Source organism: Neopsephotus bourkii, unplaced genomic scaffold (assembly GCF_033783945.1).
Source record: "Neopsephotus bourkii isolate Nb327-2 ecotype Australia unplaced genomic scaffold, CSIRO-AGI_Nbou_v1 NB_1707, whole genome shotgun sequence".
Lineage (NCBI taxonomy): Eukaryota > Metazoa > Chordata > Aves > Psittaciformes > Psittacidae > Neopsephotus > Neopsephotus bourkii.
Genome location: NW_026902181.1, coordinates 6,646,031 through 6,669,072, shown reverse-complemented (window position 1 = coordinate 6,669,072; position 23,042 = coordinate 6,646,031). Strand labels below are relative to the sequence as shown.

Here is a 23,042-nt window from a genome sequence, read left to right as displayed (position 1 = left end):
GACGAGGCCTTGGGTGATATGGTTTAGTGTGAGCTGTCCCTGCCCATGGCAGGGGGGTTGGAACTTGATGATCTTAAGGTCCTTTCCAACCCTAACTATTCTATGATTCTATGGGTAGTTCAAATTTGCTATTTCCCAGTCATAGCAGGTATAAGTGGGAAATAGTGAACAACTTCTCTTGAGCTGTGTATGATTTGACATTACCACTTCTAACGTGAACCAATGACTTCTATGCTGTGCAACAAAAGTAAAGGAAATAACTAGGTTTGCTGTAAAGTGAGAAGTAGAGGAAATCTGGACTGACGGAAATAACTTTCCATAAAACCAGAGTATTCAGAATGCAAATGTAAACTGGTTTTGCTAGTTGTCTCTTCAAAGTATATATAAAATATTTTTATACAAGGAAGCTACCTTTTAATTTGAAATACTATGATTATCATGGTATTTCCCAGAATATTTGATCTGAACATTTTTCTTCTACGGTAGATAGAACTTTTCGTTTGTAAACAGAGACAGAAGTTACAAAAAAATACAGCGTTGATCCACTTCTTCCACAAGGGACTCGTGTATATATCTCAATCATGGACTGAGCAGCAAAGGAAGAGATTAAAGTACACTTTGGCTTGTCATCATCTGATCATCTTCTGTTCTCTCCTATTACTTAATGCTTCTACTAAAAACCTTATATAGAAATATGGATCCCAACTGGGGATTAGCTTCATAGGTGAAATGCAGTAACCTTGTGTTTTATCTTTTCGCTCCTGTACCCATAGGCAAGGACCCAAATTGGAATTCAGAATGCATCAGAAAGTGCTCATGGCGCACTTGGATAACATGCCTCTTATCTGTTGTCTTGTGACCCAGGCTTTCAAAGCTTAAGAGGTCTTTTGATTTCTAAAAGAGGCTTGTGATTTCTTGCACTTCAAATGACTTTATACTGTATTTTGGTATCCCGTTGAGGTTACAAAGTAATTATTGAGAGCTGTAGATAGTAAGTGTAAGTCAAAATACAAACACTTTGGTTTTACTACTGCCTCAGGCTGAATTGTAAAGCTGTTTTGCCAGCCCTTATGTCACGATTCAAAAGAATGTTGTTAACCTTCAAAAAATGATGGTTGAACACAGTGTCATGTAAAAAACAGCTTTCCTAAATTGCACTGGATTAGTTTTCTCTTTTTTTTAATAGTTAAAATGTAATCCCTTTTAAAGTTGGTGGGTTGTTTTTTCCTTACATCAGTGCAGTATGTATTAGACTGTGTGTTAATTCTATTTGACATATTATTGGGTAGGTACTAAAAGTGCCAGTCCCTGGGCTCTTGGATACTCCAGACTATATTAATACTACATTATTATTTATAAACATTCCTATTCTCATCTCTTAAAGCTGGTATAATTGCTTTGCACATCTATCCAATGGTTTAATTTCTGTTTAGTATCTAGAAATTTGTTACACTGAGAAGGGCAGAGTATATATTAGAACTGTTTTCATGAAAGCATAGTTTAACAGGCTTGCTAAATTGAGTTCCCTGAACTGGCATGCTGTTTTATTTAATCCTGTAAGACACTTCACATGAATGTGAAGACTAATTTTTGGAAGAAATGGAGACAAAGAAAGTGATAAAAAGATTAAAAGCATAAAAAAATGTAAAATTTAGCTTACCATTCATTTTCTGCTATTTGGTCACCTTGCAACTAGAACATGGGAAATACACAATGTTTGTGATTCAGGTGACTTGCATGGTTGTTCTTTTGCCAGAATATCAAGATACAATTTTTGGTTATACTTCTGCTTTTGTAGTTGAGATAGGAGAAGAAGAAATGGCCTGTACTATCCAAGGCAGAAATCATTTTACTATTTCTTCAAGAACTTTTACAGAATAGAGACATAAAGACTATGGCAAAATCTAGTTTAGTTGCTTTAGAACATAGCAGTTTGTGTATCAGAACAGGCTTTTTTTCTGCATAACAATATCATGCCATAATTGCTATAGTAAGAACTCCTCACAGAGGAGTGTTAAACACTGGAACAGGTTGCATGGAGAAGTTGTGATATCTTCATCCTTGGAGTTTTTGAAAATTCAGCCTTGGATAACCTGGTCTAATTTTGAAGTTGGCCTTGCTCTGAAGAGGAGGTTGAGCTAGATGACCTCCAGAGGTGCCTTCCAACCTCAGTGTCTTCAGGATACTGCACTAATAAGTGGCTGTGAAGAGCTTTCAAATGGCAGAAACTTCTTTGTGGAGAATGCTCCATGTCATCTGTGTGTTTTCAAATGCTTCCATCCTATTTGGTTATATCCAAGTAGTGGTTTTTCTTACTGATCTTCTGTTTTATGTGTATGATCTCAAGGTCTTCTTCACAATTGGCTTGCATTAGTTTATGCAAGAAAGACGGATGCTTATGGAAGTATAGGGCAAAGTTTAAAGTAGCTAAAATACCCAATTTATTTTAATACAAGGAAAAATAAGTTTTAAATATCAATGCTGCTTTTATTTCCAACAGGAATTAGACTTAGCGGTTGAATGTTTTTCGTAAAACAAGATAGGGAATGGTTTCATTCCTTTCACTTTGTAAAGTCACATCCAGTGTTAGTGATCAGCAACCCTTCCCTGTCCTTCCCTACCCTCTGTCAGGATTTTATCTTAAAGCATGTGCTGGAAATACTTCAGCACTGGTTAGCTGGTCCTATATATGGTGTACAGAAACAGTGAATTGTGCTTCAAGCATGACTGGGGGGGGGGGGGGGGATAAAAGTAGTTCCCATATGCAAAAAAGAAAGGGTGGAAGTGCAAAGATTTCTGAGCTCACCCAAGGCGAAATGGATGGACAGTGTGCTCTGCTTTCAGACCTGCCACTCTGTATTGCCTCAGTCACTGCCTAGGTATTTTTGTGGAGTATTTGCATTTTTTATTTATGAGTTGTTCTTGTGTGCCCCTGTCCAGACTCAACACTGCAGCTTTTACAAGAATGCCAGGCTGAGGGGCAGCTGGATGTTGAGAGAATGGCTCCTTGTAGTAGACACCTTCATGCTTAAGAGCTCCAGAGTGAAGATTCCCTGCTCAGTTTTAATTTTTTTTGATGTGTGCACTGAGTAAATAGATAATACATTGTCACCGGCATACTGCTTTCAGCCTGCATTATTGTTTTAACCAGTCACCAAGGTATGACAGTATTCATTGCATGTTATAATTGCATTCAGAAGTAGAAGCAGAACCAAGTCAGGAGACTTGCCTAAAAGATGGTGAAAGACAGATATATGTGCTAGGAGTTTATTAGAAATTAAGAATTGATGAAATATAAGACAAAGGAAAAGTTCAGATTGTTATAAGAATTTAATTTTAAGATAAAAGATTTCAGTGTGATAACCTGAAGCAATAATTCTTGGCGATAGAAAGTACATTGGCTGGGAAGACTGAAAAGCTGGAAATACCAGCCCAGGTACCTGATCACCTGGTTCTCTGAGGGTATCCTGTAAAGCACAGAAGAGAATTCTGTGAAGAGTGAAACTGATGAAGTTTGTTTTCAGACTAATCTGTGCTCTACATTCCTTTTTGTACCCATACTCCCCTGTACTTAAAAAAGAAAAAAAAGAAAAAGTACCTCCAGCCCACTGTCATTGTAATACTGGAGGAGACTAAGACCATGAAGTTTGGCTGGGTGGGAAGGGATCAGGTGGTCTTGGCTGGTTTGAATGCAGTTGTGTATTGACTGGCCAACTGATGTTGGACACACACAGGAGTGGTGATGATTGAGGTTGCGCTTTAACAGCCTCACTTTAACAACTCACTGGAGCGCTACACTAAGTTTCTCTTTCTGTTCCTCACATAGCTGCTTGTTTTCATAAAACCTGTCTGTCCATTTGGTTCCCAGATGTTTTGGGAGGCTGGGAGGAGAGATGGCACAATCACAAGCTGTATCTCATTAAAAACTAGACTAAAATAACATACCACTTGCTACCAATAAGCAAAATGGTCTAATTAGGGTAAGATGCTGAAGTTTGGTTTTAAGCGTTTAAGATAAAAAAATACCAACTTTTTTGAATCTTGTTGGTCGCTTTTCTGCTGCAGTCTTTAGCTCCTGTCTAACTTCAGGTTTCTTATTGAGAGCTTAATTTAGATATTATGCATGCAGTGCTGTTCTGTTTGAGTAACTTCTGCTCTTAGTGCAAATTGTAATTTGATCAATAAAGCTTTTCTATGTAATAACCAAATTAATTGAGTCTTCTGTTACCCACTTCTCTGGTAATGTTACAAAAGCATTAACTTCAAATAACTTCTTGATCTTTTTCAATTTTAAAGCTTGACAGAAGCTTATTTTTTTTGTATTGTCAATATATCAAAACTTTCTTCATGCAGAGCTTGCTACATTCCAAATCCTGTGGTCCTTATTTCTATCAATTTTTGGGGGGTGCTTTAGATTTGTAAGAGTTAATTTATTTTTGTTTCGTTTGGGTTTTTTTTTCCCTTTTAAGATGCACATTTATTTTGGTTTTTGTTTGTTTGTTTTCTTATAGCAGCTTTATTGTATTTCTGTGTTGCAAATCGGTTTTATTCCCAAAGAGCAAATAACAAAAGAAAGTGATGTTTGCCCTCTCTGGTGAGAACAGCATCCTTGCTTAAATGAGGACAGAGCAAGATGCTTTTTTGTTTGGGAACTCACATGCTTTCTAATTCTTGGAACACCTGTTTAAGTAAATTCACTTTTGTTTCCAGTTTCTAACCCTCTGTACTAGTGTTAGTATGAGTTAAGTAACCAAAAAATTATTACAGCATATACAGGTTGAAATATTATGAAGTCTAGCCTCAGATACATGAGGTCCTCTAGTGCTGGAAAAGAGTACTGATAAAAATGGAGCTTGATGAGACTTGACAGACTGGAGCAGGTATTGTCACCAGTCTGATGACCAGAAGAGAATCTTTTACTCTGCAGAAGCATGAATATCAACATATGCTGGCTGCAGGAAAGGTGCCTGAAAGAATGTAATCAACAGTGGACAGAACTGACCTTGGTGACTGTAATGCTTTTTATGTGCTTATATGTCCTCAAAGGTGACTGTCCGAGATTTAACATTTTTAAAAAATGTCTAAAAGTCATTTTATTGTGATTCTTTTCCTCAGGGATAAGAAACTTGAGCTTAAGAAACAGAGAGTGGTGATTTAGGAGTTAAGATTTAGGTTGCTGAACAAGAATCAGTCTTTGACTTGATGGCAGCTTGCTGTGCCTTCAGGAATTGGAGGGGCCCACCAGAACCAGTCTATCTTGAATGTTCTAGCCAGACTCATCTTCCTGCTTTCTGGAAGTGTGTTATCTTCACTGCAGTAAGTGCATAGTGTCTTACTGAGGTGTGACTTCAAAATTGCTTCTTATTGGCAGTTTGAAACATGGTTACGGGAGTATAATCTGAGTCCTGCTGTTAAAGGTTCCTGAAAAGGAAAAGAAGACATTGCAGATGACACCCTGTAGTGGGATGAAAACCACAATAGAAAGCTGTTTGCAAATGGGTGGCAGTGGAAATATTTGTTTATCATTTATCATTGCTTTCTGGTTGTTCTCTGTGACAAGATATCCAACACTTAATTCCCAAAGTGGCATCCTATGGAGCCCTGTGTGGTTTATTTTGTTATGAAATCTCTCTTGACAGCTGACAGTCCAGCCCCTGAGCAGTTTCATATCTCTCTGAAACTCTCACCTGCTGCTCATTTGGCATTCGGTACTCTTCCTTAGTTAAATCTTGAATATTCCCTTCCTCAGCACTGCCTGCCTCCTTGTGACTAATTACTCAGTTTCCATAAAGAAATTGTGCTTTTGGCTTCTAAGTTGAGGAACTCTGTGCTCTGTTGACCTGCCAGTTCTGTCAGCATCACTTTTAGTGTCTCTTTTTCTTAATTTCTTCTGTGGGTTAGAATCAGGCCATGCCTTGTTTTATTCTGGCATTTAGAGGAAAATCATTTCCCTGTTATTCTTACTAGTCAGCATGCATGAAGTTGGCTTTTGACTTCAAGAGCTGACAGAATGGTAGAGGTATTGAATATGAAACAAAATCACAGTTGTAGAGGGAAAAGAGGCATTAGTATCTATATAAAAATTATAAATTGGAGAACTGAAAAACCAGATTTCTAAACAGCAAGCTGTAAGTGAAGTTTTTCCCCCAGTTACCCACAAGAAGCAGATCCATAGGTAAATAAGTTTCACCAGTCTGGATGTTTATGGAGTTGCACTTTTTTCCTGTCTTGCTAATATCCTTTTCTCTTACAACTGCAGTGGTTGTGCCTAAGCTCCTGACTGGGTTTCCCCTATCTGGCCACAGATGTTCAGCAGTGGCAGTCATGCCTTAGGCAGTCTCATCAGCTGCTTTCCTTTCTCACCATGGCACTTTTCTTAACCTCCTGTCTCTCAGACTAATTCTCAGCATCACGTCTCATTTCTTGTGTGCTGATTGCAGTCTCTTGAATTGCCTCTTCAGTGTCATCGTTAACTGTTTTTTGTTGGTTTGTTTGGGCCTGGGTTTTTGTATGCTTGCTGCTGAAGCTCTAGTTGAGGCTTTGCTTACTTCCCTGGACTGAAATAATTTGAATTTCATGATTAATGAGAAATGCAAGTTACTTTTGGTTCAGCACAGATTTTTATTTTTTTTTCATGTGTGGCTTTTTTTTTTTTGTTGTTTTTTTTTTTTTTTTTTGTTAGTTTGTTTTGGATTTGTTTTGTTTCTTCCCCCATTTCCCCTCTCCTCCCCTCCCTTGTTCTGCCAAGGCATTAGACCCTGCAGTCTTTGAAGAGTAGACAAGGAACAGGCAGACATTAATTCAAATTATAGGCCAGAATTTTTATTTCCCTTTCAGTTATTGTAGAGACTGTTTTGGGATTTTGGGGGGTGGGTTGAGGTGCTTGGGTTTCTTTTCTGTGGGGCTTTTTTTTTTTTTTTCCTCTTTAAAAAAACAACACAAAAAACAAAAACAAACAAAAAAGACCCCAGTCATCAAATCTGTGTAGCAAGATACAGGGATGGCTTCTGTGGACTTTGTGTTTGACAGTGATAGAGAGATGTTTTCTCCTGGGGTAAGGGGGCAATGAAGTGAGGGGGTAGTGAAGTGGGGATCCTTCGCTGAACACCTCTACCCTTGCTCAGCTGGTGTTGACAAAGACATAAAATGGAATCAGAGATAAGTCCCAATGATTTTGTCTTTTTGTTTCTAGAAATAGCAGTTGGCATCAGAAATGAAAAAAATTCCCTTCTCTGTTTAGTCTCCATGGAGAACTCTATACCAGAAGTATAGATGCAAAAATGGTCTACAAGAAAATACTTTTAATTACAAGTACTTGTTTTGGGCCTAGCAAGGGAAGACAAGAGATCATAGGAACTGTGTACAAGAAGGTTTGAGAATTTGGAATGCGAGGCATTTGACTCCCATTGTGGTATTGGTGGACATACTTTTATAAGTGAACTGGGCCTCATTTCTTCATTCATCTTCTTAAAACTGAATTTTAACATTAACACTTGAGGCAACTGTAGGAATGGGTTTATATTTCAAGTGTCAGTTAACAGAGGGAGAATTGAAGTATGCCTTTCTCTTGTAAATATCCAGTAATAAGTGTCATATCCTCCAATTGTGCTTTCTCTTGCATGTGCTGAGGTTTTTTTATGACCATTTACACTTGTTTGGCTACAAGATAAGCAAGGAAATTATTGAAAACAGGTTTTAAAATTTAACCTGAGGTATTCTTCCTCTGCTGCTCTGCTCATGCTTTGCATGCTGACCTAGAAGAATCGTAGTCCAAGTTAATAGGTCTTCAACTGTGTTATTTTCTCAGCTGCCTGTCAGTTGTTCTTAGTCCTGGTGAATTTGTCCAGTAGCCATGTTATGTAGGCTTTTCTGCTCTGCCAGCTAGTCTTGTATCACCTCTTGTCTTCAGGTGCGGATGTACAACTAGAAGGTTGGAAAGTGTTTAATAGGTAAAAACCTGTTGTGTTGTTCTAAAGCAGACTTAAAGCAGCATGTCTTACCCTTTGCTATTGTGTGGAATAGACAGGAAAAGGTAGCAGTGGACCTGTGTAGACTCCAGATACCCTATATAAGACCCTGGTGGTTGTGTTTGTTTGTTGTTGTTTGTTTTTTTTACAGTAGCATCTAAATTGCGTAGTGTGTGGTCCTGTACCAGTGCAGCTTCTCCACCACACTCCTTGCTGCTTCCTCTAATGATGCAACTTCAATATTAAGGATATGTTTTAGAGAGAAAGATAAAAATGCAAGCTGCATTCTTATTTTTTCTGAGTGATGCCCATACTTAACTAACACATTGCTTTCAGAAATAGGGTTTAATCCTTGACCTTGCAGAGGCTTTGAAAAATGTAGAATATTTTACAGACTTGATATACTTAATGCATTCGTAACTGCGTAAGTATATTATGTTCACATAATGTCTGTTCTTGGTGCTTTCTGTTTTTATGTAGTCTCAGAGATGCTGTATGTGGTTTATTTAAATGGAAAAAGAGCTCTTAATTTCTCAGAAGTTTTCTCATTTTTGCTTCGCAGCAACTACCTTAGAGCATGGACACCAGTAAGAAGACAGAACCCCCTTTATCTGTAGAAATGGTACAACAAAGAGCCAATCCTGATCGCAGTCCTTCAGCATCAATTTATGTTCCAGAGCAAGGTGGCTACAAAGAGAAATTTGTAAATGCTGTGGAAGATAAGTATAAATGTGAAAAATGTCACCTCATCTTATGCAATCCTAAACAGACTGAATGTGGGCACAGATTCTGTGAGACCTGCATGAATGCTTTGCTAAGGTATGTTTTTTGTTGCGATGGAACATGTGGATACTTTTAAATCTTGTGAACTGCTGAAAATAGTGTGAACAGCATTGTTTTAGGAATACATTAAGCTAATACCCTGGCTTGAAGCAGCCTTCTGCTTGTTTTTTTTTCTGCTTGATTTTTTTGTTCTCCATATGCTGGTGCGAGCATTTGTGTTCTGCTCTGGGTCAGGATGGGACAACTAAGCCTTCCATCAGTATTGTTGCAATGGTTGTTAGAGTGGTTTAATACCATGTAGTAATGTATTGTGTAAGAATTTCAGTGCCTGTGGAGCCTAGACTGAGTAGCAATTTCACCTGACTGCTGACATGGCTTGTTTGGTGTAGAATATACTTAGTAAATTGTGTCTGTGTGAGGAAGTGAGCCTGCAGAGACTCCTTGGAGTACATACCCTACCTGTGGACCCAGCCTTACAGTTGAGTGGTGGGACCCTTGGATAAGTGTGACTGATCTTCCTTTCCCCATAACCCTTCTAGCTCTGTGTGCTGGGGCTTGTATATTTTGTGGAGTCCAGCAGGGTCTGGAAGGCTTGCTTCTCTATTCCTGGAATGTTTGGGCCAGAGTGTAAAGTGGGTGATTGGGTGTTAGAGAGGTAAGATGAACACAGAGGGATGCAATCTTTCCTGGTCTAGGTAAGAAAAAAAGTGCAGTCATTCAAGGAGTATCTAGTTTTTAAGAAGTATCTGTGAATCAATTAAAGCATATTTCTTTGCATCTCAACTTTGATGCGTTGCTACTGGTAGCATTTAGCAGTGTGATTTCAAAACTTGGTCTAATGTTTGAAGACCGTTTTGCAAGCTGGGGTAAATAAACAGTACTTCCACCTGCTACTTGGAAAGCAGAGGTATAGAAGAGATTGAGCTCACTGGATGTTGCACTCTGCACTCCTAGCAGAGAGGGTTTGACTTCAGAAGGTCTTGGTGATCTCTACTTTTTGTAACCATCCTGACTCTTGGTATTAGTTTATATTTAACTTAGAAATACTGTATTTTCAGGTAGATGTAAGTCAAGACTACATGCAGCATGGCAAAAGAGATTGAAGGATATTATGTTACTCTGTCTCGTGATAAAGAGTAACCTCTGTACTGGGCAATTACAAGGGTCCATAGCTCACTAATCTACTCCTGTAGGTTTTGTGCTGCAGCATGTCAAATTTAAAACAACAACAAAAAAAACCTTACCAAGTTTGCTTTCAATACACCCTTTAGGTGAGGTATGATTTGTATTTAAGAAATGCATTTATTTGTTTCTGAATATATGTTTTTGAAAGACTCATACGTAGTTAATAACAGTGACTGCAGAAAAGCAAACACCTGCCATGCCCAGGTATGTGTAGATGGACAGAGCAGATCCTTAACTATCTAATCAGTAACAATTCTGGCATTGCTGGAATCTGGACAATTTTTCTTCCTTGCTGTGCGATGTGTGCATGTGCTTCTTATAGTGCAGCTGACGTATGTGTAATTTTACCTTCCTGACTTTCCAACCTGTGTTGTATTGAAAAGAATGCATTGGTGAGACCAGTTATTTCACGGTATTTAAGTGCTTGTTGCAGACAAATCTTTTATGAAAATTTGCAGCTTCTTTTTTTGAGAAATTAAAAGTGTGCCATAAAAGTAGAAGCAAAGTAAGTTTACGTTGCTTCTGTATTTCGCACAAAATTTGTTATTCAGTGTTGATATGTTGCTGTACACATACTGATTATATGCTAGCAGCTTCTGTTACAGGGTTATTTGAGGATAAAGAATTGGGAGTCAGTTTAGATAACTCGGTAAAGATGTCTGCTCAGTATGCAGCAGTAGTTTAAAAGAGCAAAAGGTATGCTTGAGTAAATTCAGTAAGGCAGGAAAGAGTGACATTGTACTAAGTACTCTATGCCCTCAAGTAGATTAGTTACCCCTCCCCCCGGTTTTTTAATAAAAATATTGCAGATATGGAAGCTGCAAGGTAGTTCAGATGCTCAGAAATCTGACAAGACATGGAATGGTCAGTGCAAGGAGCAGAAACCACTGAGATGATTTGAAATAACCGCACAGATTATATAACATAATGAGACTTGCTCAGCCTTTGACACTGATTTGCACTGCTGCTAGCAGCCTCAACTGATGTAGCCTGTCAATGGGTCACTTTGTGAAAGAACTTACTTAGCTTTTACCTAGTGCTTTTCATCCACGCATCTTGGTGCTTTACAGGGGAGATCAGTGCAGCCTCTCCCATTTTACGTGGAGAAAAGCAGCTGCAAAGGAATTGAGAGATTTACACTATGACACCTAGCAGGTCAGAGATAGAAGCAGCTGTAGGAGCCCAGGTTTCCTACACTCCAGTTTCTATTCATAGACTGCTCTGTTTTCAACCTACATGCTCTCTAAGAGATCACAAGTTTAGTAATTAGATTACCAAGACAGCTACGGTGCAATAGTTCAGATAAAGGAGGGATCAACAGTTGCTAAACCAGAACAGACTTGAAGGATATGGACATAAATACTTCTTTTTTTTTCTTTTTTACCCTGAAAAGAAATGTATAATTGATTGTCAGAGAGAGTAAGGTTTAATGAGATGTTGTTTGAAAAAGGACTAGATAATTGAAAATACAGTATTTTGCTTGTTTGCACAGATAGATTGAGAAGTGTTGAAAATTGAAGATGGGGCACAGACTCTAAATAGGGAATTAATTGTGCAGCCCTGAAGAAAACTACTGTACAGTTTGGGCTGGAGGCATTGTGGTAGTCTTATTTCCTAAAGAATGTCACATACTGCCCACTGAAAACTCAGTGTTTAATTTTTTAAATAACATCAAATTATCTCATTATAATGAACTGTATCAACTGTTAATGATTATAAAATATATTTAATAATCGTAAGTGCCTCATAAAGAGAAATTTTTGTACTACAGAAATTCAGATGAGTTAAAATAGCTTTTCTGTTTTCTTTTCTCTCTAGTTCTTCTAGTCCAAAATGTACAGCGTGTCAAGAAAGCATAGTAAAAGATAAGGTATTGTTATAATCGTTTCTTATTCAAGTGTATTGAATTGTGTGGTATACATAAGATGTGCTACTGCTTTGTGGCAATTATTTTGTAAGCCTAATAAGCTATCTGAGCAAGACAGTTATGTTATAAAACATAAACCATGTATTTTATGTAGGAAGACAGCTCACTTTTACTGTTAACCACATGGTAGAAAACATGTCAGCTTCAACCCTAATGGTCCAGCCAGGTGTCACAACTTGTTTTCATAGTTGGGAGTTGCAGGAACACATTTCAGTTGTTTCCCCATCAGCTGAGAGGATGGTAAGAAATATTGCATCTCCTGTAGATGAAGAGATGTGACAGATCTAGGCAAACCTTACTCCTGATTCGGCTCCAGTGTCTACTGTTAAACTGATTTGTTTTTACAGTGTGTTGTTCTGTGAACCACACTGGAACAACAGTTTAGGATCACAGTAGCTATAATAGAATCAGATGCTTATATGGGTAAGTTACTTTGCTGATACCCTCTTCAGTGTTTTTCACAGCAAAACTTGTGTTGCCTGTGAAAGCCTTAGCCTTTGAAAGGTTAAGGGCTGAGAAAATTATTTTTGACATAGTACATGGTTTATGCAGTTTTTACTTTAGATTTTTCTGAAATGTATAGTAAATTCTGTGTGTTAGTAGTCTTTCCTGCCTAAGTAAATACTTGTAATAGTAACAGTTTTTGATAAAAGATTAATAGGTACATTAATCTCTGCTTTTTTAAACTCAGAATAATTTTCTGAACAGTACTTAACGTAATTCAGTTTTGACATGGATGGGGTCTTGTTGTGGTTTAAGATCAGCTGGTAACTCAGCACCATGCAGCCACTCGCTCACCCCTCTTTCTTTCCCCCACCCTTCTGGGCGGGATGAGGAGGTGAATCAAAAGAATATAAACCCTATGGGTTGAGATAAGAACAATCCAATAACTAAAGCATACTATAAAACTACTAATAATAATGATAAGGAAAATAACAAGGGGAGAGAATATAAAGCTAAAAGGGAAAAAAAAAAACAAAAAAAAAAACCCAACAAACCAAGCCAATACACACAAGTGATGCATGATAGAACTGCTCATCACCTACTGACTGATACCCAGCCTGACCCGAGCAGTGATCTGCCCTTCCAGGTAACTCCTCCCCCCGCAATTTATATACTGGGCATGATGTGCTGTGGTATGGAATACCCCTTTGGCTAGTTTAGGTCAGGTGTCCTGTCCCAGCTCCTTCTTGGCTTCTTGTGCCCCTCTTCACTGCCAGAGCATGAGAGACTGAAAAGCCCTTGATCAGGGTAAGCAACAACTAAAACATCGTTGTGCTATCAGAATTGTTCTCATCCTAAAGCAAAAAACACAGCACTGCACCAGCTACTGCACCAGGATTAAAAATAACTGTTACAGCTGAAACCAGGACAGGTCTCCAGGAGCTCAGACCAGTAATCATGATGTCCACAATTTTGTCCTTTTAACTCTTTCTAGCTCCTAGTATACCTAAATACATACATTTGTTATGAAACTTCAAATCTCTCTAAACCAGGAGGAGGACAAGAAGAGCAGTGTACATTAAAAATCAGTTAGACTAATTTTGCAAGTTATTTTCAGGAAACTGGAAAACCCTCTCTTCCCAGAGAATGCTGAGGTCCACAATCACTAAAGAGCTTTCAGATAGTCTTGGAAAAAAAATTTAAAATTGCCCCCTTACCTTAACTTCAGTCAGCAAAACTGTGCCTAGTGAATTTGTAAAAAAATACTACAGTACTGGCAATTGATTATTCAAATGAGATTTGCGATTCATTAAACTTCACATGTGCATCTGGAAAGTAAACAAGTCAGTGACCTGTGTCAGATGTTTCCAGATGGTTGCTGAGTTTCCTTTGTCATTGATACTGGGGATAGATTTATAGTCACTGTAGACAGATCTGGTCATTATAATTCTTTGTTGCTGTTGAAAGTTAGCCTGCAGAACTGTTCTGTAATTACAGCAACCCTGCAGTGTATGCAGTATCACAGAACTCTGTTTGTTAAGAGGCTGGGCTTGGTTCTTTGGTGTTTCTTAATGGTCATGAAAGCAATTGCAAAATAACTGGAAGTTTCTATCCCTTGTTTTGGACTTCAAAATAGTAGCAATGCTCTTCAGTCTTTATCTGCTAATTCCTGCCCTTAGCAGTGGGACTTCTTGAGAGTGTAGTTGTGTTGTCTCTATCTTTTATGGGCTATTATCCATAAAAAGTGAGAAATCGGAACTCCAAGCTCTCTATTTCCAACTTCTTGCAGTTCTATTACAGCAAAAAAACCCAAACAAACCCCAAAACCAAACCAAACCAACAACAAAAAAAACCCTTATAAACAAACAAAAACCCAAACAAACAAAAGAAAGAAACCCCTACCCAAAAACCCCTTATAAACATTAAAATGGGGAAATAGGTGAAGCCTGCAGATCTGTGAAATAATAGACTAAAGGAGTCTCAAGACCTTGAAAAGTGCCTCTCATTATGTGAAGCTAATTGAGCTTCATTACCACTGAAATGCAAGTTCCAGTTCCAAGTAACCCATCTAGTCACTGTGGGACTGCCTTCCATAAAGTCCATTCTCTCTGCACCATTATGCTTTGCCTCTTCTTTGTCTTACGGTATTGTGCCTAATACACCAGCTTCCCAAACAATGTAGAGTTCCAGTTTATCCAGGCCTTTTTTTGGCAAGCAAATAGCAAAAACATTAGTCCTTTTTTCTACCTTTCCCTTTATTGTATTTGTAGTAAAACAGTAATTGTCCAAATACTCTCTTTCACTGGGCTGCTTCATGGTGGAGGAATCTGTGATGTTCATGTTCAAGAAAAATTAAACAGTAGGATTTTATTTCTGGCACATAAAGCTAGAATTAAATGATGCTGCTGTAGCCAAATTGTATGGCTTCTATTTTATTTCAAGTTGCATATTCTTGAGTGGTTTTAAATTTCTAAAATGAAGTAATTTTTAATTTTTCAGGTATTTAAAGATAATTGTTGCAGGAGAGAGCTACTTGCCCTTCAAATATACTGCAGAAATGAAAACAAGGGCTGTAAGGAACAGCTATCTTTGGGTCAGTTACTGGTGAGTAATCAAACATAGTCATAAACTTCCTTGTCAGTTAAAGAATAAGAAGAAATCTTGCAAATTAAAACCACAGTCTTTTTCTTGAGTTGCTCATACTAGTTGTTTATAAATGTTAGAATTTATAAATGTCAGAATAGTTAAACTATTTTGAAACTTAACTTTTTATTAGCTGTAGGGAATTGTAGGAAAAAAAAAGAAATTGTGTGCTTGTGCAACATTAAAGCGTGATGATGTAAATGTCTGAAGCAAGTGAGAACTGGAGGGAGAACTAAAATTGGGAAAAAATGTATGCTTCACAAATGTGAGAAATTTTAATTCCTTCTATGTGGTTTTATTGACTAGTCTTAATCCTCTCACGTAAATGGCAGTTTATGTGTGGAGTTAAACCTTTGACTTCCACAACATAACCTGTAGCTTTATTTCATGGAGGCGTAGTATAGCAGAAATCCAGTAATTTAACAGTTGTAAGGTATGACTACACAGCAGTTTGCCATGAGATGTGTAGGTACTTGCTTTAAATGAGCAAGCTCAGGTACTTAAACAACTGAAAATAGCATCGATGTTTATGTGCAAAAGTATACCTTGAAGAAGAATGTTTACCTTTTGTTTAAATAGCTTGTGTGGAATTTTGGACCGTGTTAGAATGCTTTTGGTGTAAGAGTAGTCTGTGTACATCTATAATATAGTGAAATCTGCTGTCTAGGTAAAGGGAGTGTAAAGCCAGAAATGCATTCCTGAGTAGGTTTGTTAGTATTTGTTCTTGCACAATATAGTGCACAGAATAACTTCGCTATCATTGTTTCTGAAGTTGTTTAAAGTGAGACGTCTTCACAGGATAGAAGACATACACAAAACTTAGTTGGCTTGACTAATATTTTAAATCTTTCAGATGCATTTGAAAACTGATTGTCAGTTTGAAGAACTCTCGTGTCCTCGTGCTGACTGCAAAGAAAAAATACTGAGAAAAGATTTGCCAGACCATGTAGAGAAGACCTGTAAATACCGGGAGACAACTTGTAAATACTGTAAAAGCCAAGTCCCAATGATAATGTTGCAGGTGCGGTATTTTCTTGGGTATATAGACCAAAATTCCATATATTAATGTGAAATAATAACTCTTCTTGTGCTTCTGTGTAGCTACCCATAGAGCCTTGGCCTCTCAGCCACAATTAGTAAGTCAAAAAAGTAGGCTGACATTCAAAACGTGCATTTTTCTGTGAAAAAAGTTGCTGTATTGAGTGGGAAGCACTTTCTTTTTTTGGTTATCTCCTGCTCAGATATTGCATTTAAAAAAAATAAATTAGATCCACTGCATTATATTGATACTAAAGTAATTTTTGCTGTGTTTTTTTATTTTGCTTAAATAGATACAATAAATGCAACTACCATGATAACAATTAAATATTGCGCAGGACAAGCATAAGCATAACAATTGCCTGGAAAAATAGTATCTTTCTATATAATCCTTCTTGGGTGGTCTGTTATGAGAGGAAAGGAGGAAATAGTGTAAAACCAAATTGTGTCATGGCATAACCAGCAATGGTACCTGACAGGCCTAGAGTTACTGCTGTTATTGGCATACAAGTAGGTTGTCTGACAAGTAGCATATTGTGAGTTAGAAGTATAAGGCAGAGGTTGAGAAAGTCATACCTACTTTACATACAGAATTGTAACTTGACTGTGTTTGTGTTATTTCACATTGAACTGAATTATGCTGAACCTCTCCTGCTGTAATTTTAACACTTTGAAAGAAATTCTGTTTATATAGTTTCCATAGTTTGACAGTCTTGGATTTATCAGTATAGTAAGAGTGGTGAGAATTTAATTTTCATTTGTGTTCTTGTGTATTGTTTGTTAGGTGAAGTTTCACAACAATAAAAAAGCATTCTTTGCTTAGAGATGTTGTCACAAAAAGGTATAGGTAGAATCACACCAAGATCCGATTCAGATCTGGCTTTCAATTATTTGAACATATACTTGCAAGGGCTGGTACTTTAATTATTGTGCATTATTTACCTAGCATAAGGTATCTGAGATGTGAAAATCAAGCTTACTGTGTTTATTCTTATACACTCTGATACAGAGGTGAAACCGTATTTTAGTTAGGTTATGAATGCTGTTCTCCCAGGCTTTGCTTTAGGCTGGGAACCGATGTGAGGCAAAAGAGTGACATTAAAGTATGTGTAGTATCTTAACGGACAAAATCAGTGAGTACTAAATATGTCTTGTTATACAAACTGGATTTCCATATCTAAGCAATATGCTCACAGGTTCTTTGTAGCAATTTCTTTTTATAGGAGCAATGTAGTTTAAACTTGTCAGAGTCTTGAAATCCTTCTTAGGTTTTGAGGAACATAGAATTCTGGTTTAGTTTAAGAGGTTTCTCTTTTGTAAGATGTTGATGGGTTTAACATTCATGAAATCTTTGAACTAGTGGTACCTTTCAAGATACTTAGAAGCTGAGACAGCTTTAGTCTATCAGATTTTTAGTTCACAGCGAAGCCTAATTTAGGCATACATGTTAGAAACAAGAATACCATATTACTCTGAAGTAGAGAAAGAATGTGTGTAAATAAGTAACTGCTCTCCAAAATCCCAAGTAATGGAATTCTGAGTTGCTTTAAGAGATAATAGAAGTGGCTTATGAGAGAGCCAAAGAGGTTGGTTAAAATGTAGTCTTATGTTGAGATGTCACTGTTTTGATTGTATTAAACTTGGTACCACTATACACCTGCCCTTAAGAGTTCTTAACAAGTCTACATTTGTAAATCAGAACATTTCCAAGCATGTGTTCTCATGTTATCATTGGCTTATGATGACAGTCTTGTTCAGAAACACCCTGAATGACCAAGTAGCCTTTTTTCCAACCAGATTTGCCTGTCCCACATTGCCCTTTTAGTCCTCATCGTGCTTGTAGTAAGCGTGGGTAAAGCCTTTCCCAAATATTCATTCGCAAAGCCAGGCCATCCATCAATCAATCAATCAATCTGTTTCAGTATGAAGAAAAAGGACAGTTTTGCTTCCATGCTGCTTTAAGGGTGTAGAAAGCTCTGCAATTAGAAAATTATCAATTGGCTGCTGGTTTTAATTTTTTTCCTAGATTTTAAAAATTTCAGTTACTATAGAAATACAGATTTTTCTTCTTGTGGCCTGATAAAATGTTACCTCCTACTTCAGTAATGAGAATCAAGAGCTGAGTGAGACTGTACATTTGTATGAAAGGCTCCTATTGAATTCTCATTTGAGTTCTGTCACCCAGAGCTTAAGTTCATTTCTAGCCTAAAAGCAAACTTGCTGAGGGTGCACTCAGTCCTGCTGTCCCTGTCACCGACAAAGATGTTGAACAGGACTGGTCCCAACACTGATCCCTGAGGGACACCACTTGTTACTGGTCTCCAGCTGGACATTGAGCCATTGACCACAACTCTTTGTGTGCGGCCATCCAGCCAGTTCTTTATCCACCGAGTGGTCCATTCATCAAATTGATGTCCCTCCAATTTAGAGACAAGGATGTCGTCTGGGACAGTGTCAAATGCTTTGCACAAGTCGGTAGATGACATCAACTGCTTTACCCCTGTCCATCAGTTCCGTAGCCCTGTCATAGAAGGCCACCAAATTGGTCAGGCAGGATTTCCCCTTAGTGAAGCCATGCTGGCTGTCACCAAGCACCTTGTTGTTTTTCATGTGCCTTAGGATGCCTTCCAGGAGAATCTGCTCCAAGATTTTGCCAGGCACAGAGGTGAGACTGACTGGTCTGTAATTCCCTGGGTCATCCATTTTCCCCTTCTTGAAAATGGGGGTTATATTTCCTTTTTCCAGTTGTCGGGAACTTTACCTGACTGCCATGATTTTTCAAATATGATGGACAGTGGCTTAGCAACTTCATTTGCCAGCTCCTTCAGGACACGCAGATGGATTTCATCAGGACCCATGGACTTGTGTATGTTCAGGTTCTTAAGATGGTCTCGAGCCAGGTCCTCTCCTACAGCGGGCCTAAGGTCTTCATTCTCACAGTCCTTGCGTCTGCCTTCCAAGACTTGGGTTGTGTGGTCAGAGCATTTGCCAGTGAAGACTGAGGAAAAGAAGTCACTGAGAACCTCAGCCTTCTCCAAATCCAGGGTAGCCAGTTCTCCTGATAGCTTCCAGAGGGGGCCTATGTTGTCCCTAGTCTGTCTTTTATTCACTATGTACCTATAGAATCCCTTCCTGTTATCCTTAATATTCCCTACCCAAGTTTAATTCTAACTGGGCCTTAGCTTTCCTAACCTGGTCCCTAGCTTCCTGGACAACATTCCTGTTTTCTTCCCAGGCTGCCTGTCCTTGCTTCCACCTTTTATAAGCCTCTTTTTTCCTTAGTTTTCCTTAGCAGCTCCTTATCCATCCAAGGAGGTCTCCTGGCCCTCCTGCTGCACTTCCTTCTAGTTGGGATGCAACACTTCTGAGCTTGTAGCAGGTGATCCTTGAATATCAACCAACAGTCTTGGGGGCCCCCCCCGCCCTCTAGGGCTATATCCCATGGAACCTTACTAAGCAGGTTCCTGAAGAGGCCAAAATCTGCTCTCTAAGCAGTTATCTCTTTTCTGGGCTGGAAACATACTGCCAGCTCATGTTGAGCTTCTAGTGAGCCACCACCCCCAAGTCCTTCTCCTCAGGGCTGCTCTCAATCCAGTCTCTGCCCAGCCTGTAGTTGTGCTTGGGATTGCTCTGACCCAGGTGCAGGATTTCACGCTTGGCCTGTTGAATGTCATGAGGTTTGCCCAGACCCACCTCTCGAACCTGTCAAGGTCCCTCTCAATGCCATCCCTTCCCTCCAGTGTGTTGGCCGAACTGCACAGCTTGGTGTCATTGGCAAACTTGCTGAAGGTGCACTCAGTCCCACTGTCCATGTCACCAACAAAGATGTTAAACAGCTCCACTCCCAGTAGTGACCCTTAAGGAGGATTACTCACCTTTGGTGTACATCTGGACCTTAAGCCATTGACTGCAACTATTTGAGTGTAACCGCTTAGGCAATTCCTTATCCACCATCCCTCAGACCCATGTCTGTTCAATTTATAAACATGGATGTGACAGCGTCAAATGCTTTTGCATGAGTCCAGGTAGATGGACTTGGACAGGTTTTCTCTGGATAATCCAAAAAACTACTTAAAAGTGCTTCTCCTTTAAAATTTGTGCTTGGGCAGTATTGTTGTGGTCAGTAGGAAGAGGATTCTGCCACTGGAATGGGATTACTGTAGTATATCCTGAAGTCATTGGAAAGGCTCCCCATGGTTTCGGTGGGTGGGCCCTGGAATGTGATGAGGAAAAGTGGAAAGAGGGCTGAGAAGTAGCATGTTGTCTTTTTATCATGAACTGAGAGTCAGTGTTACAGCCTTTGCCAGATAGTTTGAGTAGGTTAGAGAAGAGAGGAAGGGAAATAAAATTAAGGAATAGATGATAGAAGGGAGTATTATTTTTTAGTCTTCTAGTTGTAGTTGATACACCATTAAAGAAGTTTGTAGGGCAGTAGGCTCCTAAAGCTGCATGATATACCCTTACTAGAAAGGGTATCTGCAGTGGTGCTGCTAACTCTTAAAGATGCCCATTTTTGTCAGTGTTTCTTCGGGGAGAAAAATACACTTCTCGTTTCATTGCTCTAAGTGAAAACAATAAAATGGGAAGCAAATAACTTTCTACTCTGCATGGGAATATACAACCACCCCTTAATTTTTGCTTCAGAATACAAGCATATCTATTGAAAGCATAAACTGATGTTTAAGCAATTACAGTTCTGTAACTGCACAATTCGGGTAAACACTGAAAAAGGTTCTGTGTGTGTTTTTAATTACTGTGGGATGCTTTTCTTTGCAGGTAAGTCCTCTCTTTAATTTCAGAGTAAGAGTTGATTTGTGGTTTGTTTGCTTTTTTTTTTTTTTTTCTCCCCTCTGTAGAAACATGAAGATACAGACTGCCCGTGTGTCATGGTTTCATGTCCTCATAAATGTAGTGTTAAAACACTCATGAGGAGCGAGGTAAGAAGTCATGCTCAGTGTTTTGCTGAAAAATTAAGTATATCTTTTTAATAAGATCTCGCAAGAATTTTGCCAGAAGCCATTTTTTTAATTAAAATGTGAGATCTAAAGAAAAGCTTTTTCTACCACACAGTTAAGTGTGATAACACCCAAATATTTTTAATGATTTCTTGAAAAAGTATTTAAAAAGATGTAATTTCTGAGATTTGTGTTATTATTATACTTTGCTTGCCCAAGATTAGCGCATGTCTTTCCTGCTTTCATTTTTACTAGCTCTTCCCCTGCACTTCCTCCATTTGAAGCATTTGTTGAGCATAATAGAGCAGCATCTTGGGTAGTTAGCGTACCTTAAAATAAAAAGAGGGATTTAATATTTAGTGCACGTGGACAGGGGTTAGTAAAGACTAGAAAAATACAAATGGGTAGAATCATTCAGTGGGAAAACTTAAGTTAGTATTAAGTCTGTTAGATCTGAGAGGAAATAACTGAATCACAGAATTAGTGTAAGATACAAAGTTCCAACAGCCAGATGCAACAATGCATTAAAATGTCTCTCAATGTAGAGAAGCTTGTAGGAATATTATAAAGACCAGAGTAAAAAAAAAAATAAATCTTTTCTTGTTTGAGCAGATCTGTGTTCTTGTGCATTAAACAATTTAAGTAGCATCTGTCAGAGTTGATGTGTTTATTTTTTTTTTCCTAAAATAGAACTTATTCTCCAAGGATGGGGAAGAGCTTATTTAAGTCTTCAGCTCTCTGTAAGCCTCATTTAAAGAAAGTTAAGTTTCTGATCTGAGGATAAGCTTTTCTCTTTTCTCTGATACTTACTTCCTTAGTTGGATTTATAAGATTTTTTCAGTTACACTTGTAAATTATTAATCAGGTTGTAGTGCACAAGGGATATAAGGCACCTACCAAACACAGGGGTAGTCTTTTCCCCCATGATAATGAAATACATGATAGATACTGTACCTATTAGGAGAAATTGAGCAGCTAAGAAAAGAGAAAATGTATACATTGAGCCAATTCTATGAGTGCTTTCTTCCAAGTTTAGATCCTGGTTCTGGAACACTTAGGCATATTCTTCCATCTACAGCAGTTACTTTGAGGTATATCTGAGTGTTAGTAGGAATTGACCCATTAAAGGCTGCGTTGTTACACATATAGTCAGAAGTGGATTCTGAAACCACCATTAGCAACAGAACTTTAAACAGTCATCTTGCCCTGCATCATCTGTTGCTGTTTCCTGCTTAATTTTTTTTCTGATACTGTGAAAATGTGATGTTACTTAGCTGCATGGCTAGGGACAATGACTAATGTGGAAAATGGGAAAATGCCTGCCTAACAGTTTGAGAAAATTCTGTAGTGTACAACAAATGACTATCTTACTGTAGAATAAAAGGCAATTTTTAATGTTTAATTCATAACTCTTTGGCAGACTTCCAGTTTAAGAAGCTGAAAATGTGGCATTCTTGTGAAGCCTGTTGTACCACATGTCTCTCTCTTATTTGGTCTTACTTTTTTTCTGAACCACCTGTCTTGAAACTACACTCTGAATTTCTGCAGGTAGTATTTAGAACATAATAGGTGTATATCAGAGATGAGTGACCAATTTCATCTCGGTATCAGATTTTAAAGACAGATCTGTCTTTACCAGAACTATGTGTCCAAAGCAGCAGTGGTTTACTACCTCTTTCCATGGAGGTGGATGAGCCGAGTCATGTGAGGGCTTATGGTGTGGGAATTTCAAATGAGTTTTTGAAACCCTAAAGAGTGATAGCAGCTGAGGAGCTGCTCTCTAGCTCCTGTCTGCTTTGAGGGAAATACAAACTGCAGATCATGTTTTTGAACAGGGAGTGTTTATTGCACTATCCCTTCTAGAAATGGCTCTTGCTTCAACTTTCTGGGCAGTTTGCATCCAGCTGCTGCCTTCTGTGCTGCAATGGCTTCTGTCTGTATATATGTATATGCTTCTGTGAATTGGTTCATTTTTAAATGAAAAGTGGTCTGTGCTCATAATAATCCAAGATACTGGAATAAATCTCAATCTGTGAAAAATGCAGGCATTTTACTAATCAGTTTTACTCCAGTGTACTGCATTTTCTTTAAAATTACTGA

At 38.3% G+C, this 23,042-nt stretch overlaps 1 protein-coding gene across 3 annotated transcripts in view; it reads left to right on the top strand.

The window, feature by feature from the left end:
* TRAF3 (TNF receptor associated factor 3) overlaps positions 1–23,042 on the top strand; it is a 71,930-nt gene that overhangs the window by 28,127 nt on the left and 20,761 nt on the right. For all 3 annotated transcript variants that reach the window (XM_061376333.1, XM_061376334.1, XM_061376332.1), the window contains 5 exons: positions 8,530–8,786; positions 11,754–11,805; positions 14,806–14,910; positions 15,803–15,970; positions 20,844–20,924. In XM_061376333.1, the coding sequence (XP_061232317.1) occupies positions 8,545–8,786; positions 11,754–11,805; positions 14,806–14,910; positions 15,803–15,970; positions 20,844–20,924 (648 nt within the window). In that variant the 5' untranslated portion in view covers positions 8,530–8,544. The remainder of the gene's footprint in view (positions 1–8,529; positions 8,787–11,753; positions 11,806–14,805; positions 14,911–15,802; positions 15,971–20,843; positions 20,925–23,042) is intronic.